The following is a 12,633-nucleotide window of genomic DNA, read 5'->3' as shown; positions in this document are numbered from 1 at the left end:
ATAAGGCTTTCAATACTGGGTAGCAGCGTCTACACAGGCGGAGATCCCCGCATCTCACTTCCCGCAGGGCTGACCAGTGGTCAGAGGTGGGACTGGCCAGGCCCGGCCCAACCAAGTCTGGGAGCAGAGGACACTGAGTGAGGGATCCCTGGGGCCACCCTCACTGGCCTGTGGCTCTCCTGACACCACAAGAGAGGTCCAGGAGCTGACCTTGGGTCCTAATGGGGGACATCTTCCTGGCTGCAGGCTGGCAGGGTGGTGTGGTGGTCAGTGTACTGGGCTCTGCGTCTCCGCCCCTACCTGCTGTGTGACGGTGGGCCAGACACCTAACCTCTCTGTGCCTCTATTTCTTCAATGGCGAACAGGGACACTAGCAGCCCCCACATCCAGGCACAGTGGCCTGAAGGTTAAAGGCAAGGGCGGCACGAGACCTACAGCAAGAGCTCTGAGCAGGGAGAGCAAGGAGCTGCCCAGAGTTCCACCACCATCTCCCCTCTGGCCGCCGAGGAAACCGAGGCTCATGATGACCTGGCCCAGGTCTGTTGGACTCACAGTTGTTCTCATCCCCAAGATCAGCGGGCTGCCACCAGGGAAGGAGATGGCCCCCAGACACAGCCCAGGAAGCACACAGGGAAGGATGCCCTGGGGACTTCGGTATGTTATTGCAAAAAAAAAACCATTTATTGCTATTTGAACCCTGCTTTCATGCCTCCATTTCCCAGAAAATGAGCCACGGGAGACACCAGGAGAGGGAGGAGACCATCCTCCTTGCACAAAACCCACTCCCTCGGATGCTGTCCTCAGCGAGGGTGGCTGGGGGCCAACCAGGGGGCCCACCCGCAGAGTGGCAGAGGAGGCAGGTTGACCCTGCGGATGTTGAGCTCTGTGGCGAAGGTCCTGGCCTTCTGGTAGAAGAGGAGCGACTTCTCACGGTCCAGGAGGAAGTTGTGGGAGATGGTGGCCGGCCGCGTGTAGATCTTCAGCTGTGCCTTCTTGTTGCCCAGGTCCACGGCGGCTGCCAGTGCCAGCTGGTAGTACCCGGCTGCATCAAACGGGTCCTGAAGGGGACAGGTCATGCTCAGCAAAAGGGGGACTCGGAGCCCGTCTTCCCAGAGGCCGTTCCTGTCTCCAGGTCATTCCACATGTCCAGCCAATGCTGGCTCACCCCATGATCCCTGAAGCCTGTGACACTGCTGTGGTCTCAGCTGCAGGAGGTGGGGATGACCCTGACACCCCTGGAAGCCTTCCTGACTGCCCCTACGCCCCACTCACCCCAAGTCTCCTGCCCCAGTGCCACCCTCTCTGCAGGCAGTGGCTGCTTTCCCCATGGGCTGAGGTCAGGGCAGATCCTGCCTGCTCTGAGAGTTCCATGCAGGGCCCGTGGCTCCAAGCCACAGCAGGGGCACAGCGTTGAGTGACCCAGGCTCCCCTCTGGCCCCTGTCCATGCTGACCATTTCCAGGCCCTCCACGGGACAGGCCAGGTACAAAACCATCTCACAGGTGTTCTCTCTGGCAATGTTCCCTGAAATATTGACGGAGTGTGACTCCCCAGACATCCACTCCCATTTTCAATGCATCTTTGGCTCAAACTCACCATCCCTGGGTTGGGATGCCGTCTCCCAGACCTCCTCCTTGACCCTCCCATCCCCCACCCGGCTTCTCCCCAGGCGCCTCCTCCACATGGGGTCACCCAAGGGACCTCTCTAAGACCCATGCCTAGCCTGTCCCTCTTTACCATCTCAAGATGACTCCCAGGGCCAAGGACAAAGTCCAAGATGCAGCAGTCCATTCCCCCACTGCCCCGCCCCACACACGGCGCAGGGGCGTGAGAAGGCCCCGAGTCACCGCCACTGCTCATCCAATGCCCCCCGGCCCAGCCGAACACTGGACTCTGTGCTGGGTACGTGGCTGAGCCTAATGTCCTTGCTCCCAGTCTGAGGGACCTGGGAGTGAACACTGACCACACAGGGTGGCCCGGGCTGTGGCAGAGGGAAGCCCAGGAGCCTGTGGGGGGCCCAGGAGGCCCCAGACTCAGCCAGGGGTGGAAGGCAAAGGCTTCCTGAAGGGGTGGGGGCATCCCAACTAAACAGGAAGGAGCCAGCCAATGCATATGTCTCTGCGTGTGCCTGTGCATGTGTCTGTGCATATTTGGGTGCCTGTGTGTCTGTGCGTGTTTGTGTGCCTGTGTGCATGCCTGTGTGTGTGTGCGTGTCTGTGTGTGCGCGCCTGTGTGTGCGTGTGCCTGTGCCCGTGTGCATTTGCGTGTGCATTTCCATGTGCCTGTAGTGTGTGCAGCAGCTAGTGAGTGGCAGGCTGAGCCAGGACACACCTAATCCTACCTATTCCAGGGCTCGCTCTCACGTGTAGACTAAAGGGGACCCCTTTTTAGAGGCAATCGGCAAAGATGCCCATTTACCCCTGCCTCTCTGCCAGCCTTCCAGGCCCCATGCAGCCCGGCTTTTTCTCCTACTCCTCTGGGCCCTGGGTCCAGAGCCTACTACACAAGGAGGAGGGTGTAGCCTTGGAAAGACAGCCGCCCTTGGGGAATTCCAAGGGGGCCTCCCTGTGGGAAGCTGGCCTGCGCTGACAGCATAGTCACGATGAGGCCCAGAGGGCTGTGCATGGGAAGGAAGACTGTGCATGGGAAGGAGGGCTGTGCATGGGAAGGAGGTGAAGGAGGCCTCTGCCCCTCAACCCCAACCGTGGACTTTGGCCTCTCAGGTACTACTTGGCCCTTTCCTTCCTCCTGGGCAGGCGGAGTGGGCGGCAGGCTTGACCAAAACAGAGAAAGGCCTCTTCTGGGAGGCCCGTCCACCTGGGTCCCAGGCGAGCCCCTGAGCGGTGAGCAGCGTCCCTCTAGGTCTGACACTTGGCACCTCCCTGTCTGGCTGGGACTTGGGAGGCCACAGGGACCACTTCTGACCACCAGGTGTCGTCAGCACTGGGCGGGGGCCTTCTGGGCAGCCCCAGGCCTGCGGTGGGGGATATGCGGCGGGGTCTTAGGGCTGCCCCAGCTCCTCATGTTGTTCTAAGGCCCCCAAGATCTCGGCCGCAGGACTGGAGTGCCCTGGCCCCTCAGCCCATAAGGAGCACTGACGCGGTGCCGGTGCGATGCTGAGGAGGGGCGGTGCCTGCTGGGCAGAGGGGTGGAGACACCCCAGGTCTGAGTCTGACAGTCCCAGCTCTCCACCCCTGCAGGGCTGGGGGCAGAGGGAGCACAGCACCTCCCCTCGAGACAGACCCGACCCAGCAAGGCCTCAGCCTGGCTGGCTGGGGCCCCGCCCCACCGCACCTGCCCTGAGCTGGGGTTTCCCTGTCTGTGAACCCAATGGTAAGACACTGGTCCCACCCCACCCTTCCTGGGTGATGTGAAAATTCAAGGTGTCTTGGAACTCCAGGAAGGAGTTGCCCAGTGCAGGCTGGCACCCTGGGCAGGCTTCCTAGACGAGGCGCCAGGATTTGGGTTGGATCTTGCAACGTTGATTCAATGTGAGGATGATGCCGTCCTCCGAAATGTCCTTCTCCCGACCCTGTTTTCTTTGTTAAATGCAACTTGACACTTGACTGTCAAGAATCAGCTTTGGTGTCATCTCCTCCAGGAGGGCCCCCCGACTGCAATCCTCCTTCTTTATCCAGAGGACACCATTGCCTACTCATGTGTCAGCCTCCCTGGCTGAGACTGAGTTCTTGAGGGTGGGGCCTGGCCAGCTTGGGAGCTAGGTTGTATCTGCTGACCTTGCCGGCTCCTCCAGCCACTTGCAGAGCTCCATGGAGGCCACTGGGCCATTCCTAAGGAAGGCTGGAACCCAGGCCTCTGGGGTCTGGGTGGAGATCCCACTCCAAGGGGGCCGGGAACACCCCAAGCCCTGCCCCTCCCCACCCACCTTCAGGTCGTAGAAGATGATGTCACCGAGCACCTGGTACACATTCACGTAGTGGAGGGTCTCCTCGTCGAACTCCAGCGGCGAGTTGCAGAGCTATAGGGCCTTGAGGTAGAAGTGCTCTGCCAGCTTGCCATGACCCAGCTGATGGTGCAGGGCGGCCAGCCGGTGGTAGGCCATGCGCTCATTCAGCTGGTCCCCTGGGGTGGAGGCCAAAGGGGCAGGTGTGAGGATGTGGCTCCCTGGGGCAGGGAGGGCACAGGCCCCTCTGGAGCAGGTATGCAGACCCCAGGCAGTACACCTGGCTTGCCTGCAGGCACCTGCGGTCACCTGGGCAGCTCTGGCCGGTCCCTTCTGGGTTCCCAGACTCACTTTCCCATCTGCAAAGCAGAATTAATAAGGCCTGCCCCTGTCTACTGTGAGGCTTTGGCAAAGTCGGACTTGGATGGCCCAGCTCTGTGCCTACACATAGCCACCTGCCTATGCTCACTGGTTTTAACCAGGGGAGCCCAAAAGCCATGCAGTCCAGGTGCTCCCAGGCACCCCGGCTCCAGGCAACCCACAGACATAACATCCGACTCCTCCTGGGTGTGTCACAATCGGAGCCCCCTACTTTGGGGAGTCAGCTGCACACCTACTGTGTACTGGGCCACAGGGCACAAGGCGCTGGGGCATGCGGCCTGCCTAGGGTTCCCTGTCTCTGGAGGGGGACAGACGACCCTGGCACAGCACCAGGGGATGCCCGGCCTTAAGGGGCAGACTGTTGGAAGGGGAATTGGGATTTTATCAGCCAGAGAGCTGGGTGGTTGATGAGGGTGGGAAGGGTACAAGAGAAAGGGAATATGCCACTCAGCCTGGCACATACAGGGACCAACGAGATGCCTGGCATGTCTGGAAGGCAGAGGGCACACTGGGCGGCCCTTGTGGTCAGCAGCGGGAACAGGCAGAGGAAACAGAGCTCAGTCAGGCAGGGAGCTCTGCACTGCGTGAGACCTCGGGCTGTGCCGCACAGCTGGACGGGGAAGCCAGTTGGGCAGATCTGCCTGCCTGGACAGGAGACCAGGAAAATCCAGCAGCTGTTTCAGCTCCTGCCCTGCAGTCCTGGAGGCTGGGCTCTGGCAAAGTGTGGGTCCTGGCAGGGTAGGGCTCAGGGGACTTACCCAGAGTGATGCTGAGTGCTAGGGCCACGTAGGCAAACTCCAAGCACTCCTGGGGATTTTCCAGTGTGGCCAGCAGTGCCACCAGCTTGTTGCACAGCTGTAGCTGCAGCTCCGCCTTGCGGTTGCCTGTAGTCATTGCCAGGGCCAGGACCCGGTCCTACCACACAGGCAGGTGGGGTCAGGTTTCCCGTAGCACCCACCTTGCCCAGCGCCCTCCTCAGAGCTCAAACATGTGCTTGGAGCTTCCCACACCCCAGCTACACCTGCACCTCCACACAGCTCTGTGCTCTGGGATAACACACAGTTCAGACACCCAAGTTGGGGGCTGAAGAGTCACCTGAGGCCCATCCAGCTACACCCGGCAGCCTCAGACCCGTATTTCCCACCTGGCCACCGGGGGTCTGACTCGGGGGAGCCAGCACTCCTCTCTGCTCTAAAAACACCACATTTATCTGTGCCCAGGGCTGAGCCACACCGTGAGCTCAGAGGAAGGGAGAAGCCGTCCCACTTCGGGGTGCATGCAGACCCGGGCCTCCCACTGACATGCTGTGTGTCCTCTGACATGTCCCTGTGCCTCTCTGAGCCTCAGTTTCCTCATCTGAAAGATGGGGACAGAACTTCCCGCTCATGGTTGCTTGAGATCATCAGGTACAAGGGTAGAGCCATTGTCACATCCAGGCCCCGAGCGTTTGTCCCGGGCAGGGGCACGGTCAATATCATGCCCGGTGAGACCACTTGGAAACTAGCATGTGCATGGGTGGCCCTGCCTCCAGGTGGGAGGCCTCTGCCCTGCCACACCTGTGCCTCAGCCCTCCAGGTGCCCCCCTGAGGCCCACCCACATCAGCCCACAGGCCAGCTCACCCAGTAGAAGGACACAGCTTTCTCCTGCTCCCAGGCCCCACTGAAGAAGATGTCTCCAGCTGCCTCAAACAGCTCCGGCCCCAGGTTGGGGTCACCTGTGTACAGGACCACATTCTGTGCCACCTGAAAGGAGACAGAAGTTCCCTCAAGACCCACACCTGGTGAGGTGGCCATGCCCACCTTTTCCAGCCTCCTTCCTCTCACACACTACAGGTACACCTGAGCATTTTTCAGACCCTGTGCATTAGGGCTGCCCCCACCACTGGCATGAGGACAATGAACTGATGCACCTGAGTGCCAGGAGATGACTGAGCAGCTGCAGCCCAGGAGCCCGACACCTGTGAATCCTACCACCAGGGCTAGCCCTAGCCCACTCCCCCTGCACTCAAACCAGTCTCCGTGGCCCCCAGATTGCTGGGAGCCCATCCCCTGGCTCCTTTCTGCGTTGCCACATCCCTGCCACATCAACAGTGTTTGTGGGTGGGCCTGGTCCCCTCTTGGCCATGAGCTCTTGATCCCTCTCCTCAGCTCAAGGAGGTATACAGCAGGTGCTCAGTAATGAAAGCTTCACCAGGCTCGTGGGCTTCACAATTTGTTCCGGATCACACTGTGTTTGGGAAAGCCTCTGAAAACAGCCACTATGATAGATTCATTTTGTAAGGAGATGTGCCACGTGTTGCTTGGAGCAAGTTCTTCTGTGTGTTAACTGAGTGGTCACATTATTTGAGCATGTGCTGTATTTGAGCAGGTGCTGGGCACTGTGAGGGGCTGCGCCTCTGCCCTCAGGGAGAAGATGCTGGCCACTGGGGGAGGATATGAGGGAACCAGTTGGAGGGAGGAAAAAGGCACACAACAGGTGCTCAGCAGTGGCTTAGGAATGAGTGGATGGATGGATGAATGGATGAGGAGATGTAGACACATGGATGGATGGATGAGTGTGTGGATAGATTAATGCTGGGATGGATGGATGGACGGATGGATGGATGGATGGATGAATGGATGGATGGATGGATGGATGGATGGATGGATGGATGGATGGATGGACGGACGGATGGACGGACGGGTGGGTGGATGGATGGGTGGATGGATGGATGGATGGATGGATGGCTGGCTGGCTGGCTGGCTGGGTGGAATGATGTGTGTATGTCTGTATGTATGTATGGGTGGGTAGATAATGTATGGATGGGTGGAGGGTAGATGATGTATGTGCATATGGATGGATAGATGGTAGATGAATGTATGGATAAACAAATTGACAGATAGATGAATGGAGGGATGGATTAATAGGTAGATTGGTGGGTGGATGGATGAATGATGGATGGATGGTCGAACAGTGAATGGATGGATGGGAGAAAGGATGGATGGAAGGATGGATGGATGGATGAATGGATGGGTGAATGGATGATGGATGGATGGAAGGATGAACAGGAGGATGGATGGATGATGGAAGCATGGATGGATGATGGAAGCATGGATGGATGATGGATGGATGGATGAATGGATAAAAGGATATGTGGATGGATGATGGATGGATGGAAGGATAAACTGGTGATTGGATGGATGATGGAAGGATGAACGGACAGATGGATGGAACAACAGGTGAATGGATGGATAGACGGGTGAATGGATGGATAAAAGGATGGGTGAATGATGGATGGGTGAATGATGGATGGATGAATGGACAGATGGATGAATGGACAGATGGATGGATGAATGGACAGATGGATGGATGATGGATGGATGGATGGATGGATGGATGGATGGATGATGGATGGATGGATGAACAAATGAATGGATGGATGATGGAAGGATGGATGGATGAATGGATAAATGGATAGATGGATGAATGATGGATGGATGGATGAACAGGAGGTGAGTGGATGGTCGATGGAAGGATGGATGGATGACAGATGGATATATGGATGAATGGATAAATGGATGAATGGATGAATGATGGATGGATGAATGGTGGATGGATGAATGATAGATGGATGGAAGGATGAACAGGTGGATGGATGGAAGGATGGAAGGATGAACAGGTGAATGGATGGTTGATGGAAGGATGAATGGACGGATGGATGGATGAACAGGTGAATGGATGGATAGACGGGTAAATGGATGTATGATAAAAGGATGGATGATAAAAGGATGGATGGATGAATGGACAGATGGATGGATGAATGGACAGATGGATGGATGATGGATGGATGGATGGATGGATGGATGATGGATGGATGGATGAACAGATGAATGGATGGATGATGGAAGGATGGATGGATGAATGGATAAATGGATAGATGGATGAATGATGGATGGATGGATGAACAGGAGGTGAGTGGATGGTTGATGGAAGGATGAATGGATGACAGATGGATATATGGATGAATGGATAAATGGATGAATGGATAAATGGATGAATGGATGAATGATGGATGGATGAATGGTAGATGGATGGAAGGATGAACAGGTGGGTGGATGGAAGGATGAACAGGTGAATGGATGGTTGATGGAAGGATGAATGGACGGATGGATGGATGAACAGGTGAATGGATGGATAGACGGGTGAATGGATGGATGATAAATGGATGTATGATAAAAGGATGGATGATAAAAGGATGGATAGATGAATGGACAGATGGATGGATGATGGCTGGATGGATGATGGATGGATGGATAAATGGATGGATGGATGGATGATGGATAGATGGAAGGATGAACAGATGAATGGATGGATGATGGAAGGATAGATGATGGAAAGATGGGTGGATGATGGAAGGATGGATGGATGGATGAATGGATAAATGGATGGATGGAAGGATGAACAGGAGGTGAGTGGATGGATGATGGAAGGATAGATGGATGATAGATGGATGGATGAATAAATGGATGAATGGATAAAATGGATGGATGGATGGATGAATGATGGATGGATGGAAGGACGAACAGGTGAATGGATGGATGATGGAAGGATGGATGGATGAATGGACGAACAGGTGGATGGATGGTGGCTGAATGAATGGATGATAAAAGAATGGATGAATGATGGATGGATGAATGGATGGATGGATGGACGATACATGGATGAATGGAAGGATGAACAGGTGAATGGAAGGATGAACAGGTGAATGGATGTATGATAGAAGGATGGATGGATGGATGGATGGAAGGATGAGCAGGCGAGTGGATGAATGATGGAAGGATGGATGGATGATGGATGGATGGAAGAATGAACAGGTGAATGGATGATGGAAGGATGGAAGAATGGACAGAGAGATGGATGAACAGCTCAATGGATGGATGGATGATAAAAGGATGGATGATGAATGAATGGATGGATGGATGGACAGCTGAATGAAAGCATCATGGATGGATGGAAGATGGTTGGATGGATAATGGAAAGATGGATGGAAGGATGGATGGAAGGATGGACGAACAGGTGAATGGATGGACGAAGAGGTGAACAGAAGCATGATGGATGGACGGATGGATAGAAGGATGAACAGTTGGATGGATGATGGAAAGATAGATGGAAGGATGGATGGATGGACGAACAGGTGAATGGATGGATGGACAGGTGAATGGATGGATGATAAAAGGATGGATGGATGATAGATGGATGGATGGACGGAGGGATGGATGGATGGACGGAGGGATGGATGATGGATGGATGGATGGATGCGTGGAAAGACAAACAGGTGAATGGATGGATGATGGAAGGATGGAAGGATGGATGGATGGATGATAGATGGATAGATGGAAGGACCCACAGGTATATGGGAAGATGATGGAAGAATGGATGGATGATGGATGGATGGATGGAAGGATGAGCAGGTAAACAGATAGATGATGGAAGGATGAATGGATGGGTGGATGGACAGGTGAATGGATGGATAGATGGGTGAATAGATGGATGAGAAAAGGATGGATGAATGATGGATGGATGGATGGACAGATGGATGGATGGACAGATGAATGGATGGGTGGATGGACAGAGAGTGAACAGCACAGGGGTCCTCCTGCATCCCTTGCCACTCACCTGGATGTACAGGTCCACCAGCTCGCTCTGCTGCAGGCTGTAGTAGATCTTCCCTGCTTGCAGGCAGGCACGCGCCTCCTTCTCTTTCTTCTGAAGATCAATGAAAATCCCCAGACTTCATTTAGTGTAGTCCAGAGTGGATTTGTAGGCCCTGGAATCAGACACAGGTGTCAGAACAAGGGCTTTCATCCTCCTGGAACCAGTCTGCCTCCTCCTGTGGGTCTGGTGACAGATGAATCTGGAATGTGCGGACTGGGAACGGCCCTCTTGTGTGTGCAGTGTTCTGCCCTTCCCAGGCTACTGGGAGGGCCAGGGTGAACACACACAGCATGGAAAAGATGAAGGATATCCTTCTGAGGGAATTGAGCATCATGCTGCCCTGTGGCAGGAGGAGTGTGCTAGTCCATCTCCCCTGCCTTCCAGACATGGCCTGTGTCTTCTCCAGACGCACCAGGAGCCGTTAGTGTTCAGAGGCTATCTGGGCCGATGGTTCTCAAGGTGTGCAGGTATCACAGTCACCCGGAGGCCTGTCCCTATAGCTTGCTGGCCCTGCCCACAGAGCTTCCGGCTCCACAGGCCTGGGGCAGGCCCTAGAACTCCCACTTGCCACAGGCTCCTAGGTGACATGGATCCTGCTCTGCTGGTCCAGGGACTACACTTTGAGAAGCATGGCTCTAGCACACTGGCCCATTTTCCTTCTGTGAACCTGAGGCCAAGACTGGAGCCAGTCTCCCAGGTCCCCATGGAATCTGGCTCCTTCCCTGCTCTCTCAGTAAGTCTGACACTCGACGGGGTGTGACTGCAGCAATGTCACTGGGCCCTGTGGGTGGAGTGGCCAGGGCCATGGTTACCCCACCAGGTCAGGATGCTTGGGGGAAGCCGAGTAGGCCACATATGGGATGTGAGACCTTGAAACCCTGCCCCAGGGAAGCAGGTGACACAACTGGCTCTGTCTTCTGTGGGAGAGAAGCCACAGGTGGCTGCTGTGGTCACATTTAAGGGGACAGATGAAGGCCAGGAGTAAAGATTCGGGGCAGTCAGAGGTCAGATGACAAAAGCCACCATAGTAGGAAGAACAGCCCGAGTGCACGTACTGCCTCTGCTGGGGTGGAGATGACCTTTGACCCAACAAGGGAGGCTCAAGCTGGGACTCACGGGCCAGCAGCAGCCCTGGAACGACCCCAGGCCCACCAGCTCAAAGCATCTGATGCCAAGGAACCAAATGATCAAAAGGAGAGGGGCTGCTGGGGTCCTGGGCCAGATTTCTTGTGCCCCCCTCCCTGCCCTGCCCGTCCCCACCTCCACCACTGCAAAGCCAGCCCTTACCGCTCGGTACCCAGGGACAGGTAGAGCTGACTGATGGTCTCCAGGAGCTGCCCCTCCAGCACCTTGTCGGCCACCTTGCGGGCCAGGGAGAGCTGGAGCTCATGGTAGATGACACACTGGGCCTCACTGGGCATGACAGTGCCGTAGAAGTAGCACAGCCGCTGGAAGGACCGCAGCTGGCCTGGGCAGAAGACAAAATGGAAGACGTTAGTCTCCCAGCATTGAAGCGAGGCTGGCTGGGCTCGGAGGACCCTGCGCCATGCTTGCCTCTTTCACACCTCTGTGAGCCTGGGCCCCATAGGTGGGGAGACTGAGCACAGACAGGCCATGCACCCATTTCAGGACAGATTCCGAACACACAGTTACATGGGCACACCTTGGTGCAGATGCTCATGGTAGAGGCCGGCCTTCTTTACAACTCCCAGGGCTGAGGTCCTGGCCAGGCTCGGCCCCTGCACCAGGCCATCTATTTCTGCTTCACAAAGCCTCTCTGGCCAGGACCAGGGCCGCCTTCAGCCTGAGCTGATGAGGCCAGGGGCACAAGTAGCCCCTGTCGCAGATGGAACCCTGAGAGAGCAAAGCCAAGCATCATGTCTGCCACATACGGCATCATGTTGGGGGAACGGGGTTCAAAGCTGGGCCCTGGCGTTCCCACACATGCTTCTCTCATGCAACCAGGCTCCCAAGCCACAGGCTCACTGACCTCTCCCAAAGCCAGGGCGCTGGGAACAGTGGAAAGCTTCTGATTTTCTAGTGCCAGAAACATTCCGGAGATTAACACAGGAAACCAGGTACGCCAAATGGACAGCTGTTACACACACCACCCAACAACAGCTGAATACACAGTCCTCTCGAGCACCCATGGGACATTCCCCATGACAGACCATGTGCCAGGCCACAAAATGAGCCTCAGTGAATGGAGAAGGTCTGAGACCAAAGCAGAGGTGTTCTTCAGCTGTACTGGCATGAAACTGGAAATCAACAGTGAAGGAAATGTGAGAAATTCAAAAATATGTGGAAATTACACACTCCTAAACAACCAGTGAGTCAAAGAGACCATCAGGGAAACTGAAAACTAATTTGAGAAGAATGCAAACAAATGCACAGCCCGGGCCAGCGCGGTGGCTCACGCCTGTCATCCCAGCACTGTGGGAGGCCGAGGCGGGAGGATCGCTTGAGTCCAGGAGTTTGAGAACAGCCTGGGAAACATGGTGAAATCCCGTCTCTATAAAAAAATAAAATATAAAAATTAGCCGGGTAGGGTGGTGCATGTCTGTAATCCCAGCTACTCGGGAGGCTGAGGCATGAGAATGGCTTGAACCTGGGTAGAAGCTGCAGTGAGCCAAGATTACACCACTGCACCCCAC

At 55.6% G+C, this 12,633-nt stretch overlaps 1 protein-coding gene across 1 annotated transcript; it reads right to left on the bottom strand.

Annotated features, from left to right (window-relative positions):
- Positions 1–657: 657 nt before the first annotated feature.
- Positions 658–12,302, bottom strand: LOC144341502 (SH3 domain and tetratricopeptide repeat-containing protein 1-like). Its single transcript, XM_078005065.1, has 7 exons — positions 11,970–12,302; positions 11,267–11,447; positions 9,941–10,091; positions 5,905–6,027; positions 5,043–5,199; positions 3,886–4,082; positions 658–1,058 (listed from the first exon to the last, which is right to left on the bottom strand). The coding sequence occupies exons 1-3, from the start codon at positions 12,151–12,153 to the stop codon at positions 10,058–10,060; spliced, it is 399 nt and encodes a 132-aa protein (XP_077861191.1). The 5' UTR covers positions 12,154–12,302; the 3' UTR covers positions 658–1,058; positions 3,886–4,082; positions 5,043–5,199; positions 5,905–6,027; positions 9,941–10,057.
- Positions 12,303–12,633: the final 331 nt, after the last annotated feature.

The sequence above is a fragment of the Macaca mulatta genome, chromosome 6, assembly GCF_049350105.2.
Source record: "Macaca mulatta isolate MMU2019108-1 chromosome 6, T2T-MMU8v2.0, whole genome shotgun sequence".
Classification (NCBI taxonomy): domain Eukaryota; kingdom Metazoa; phylum Chordata; class Mammalia; order Primates; family Cercopithecidae; genus Macaca; species Macaca mulatta.
This window is presented reverse-complemented; position numbering and strand designations above follow the sequence as displayed.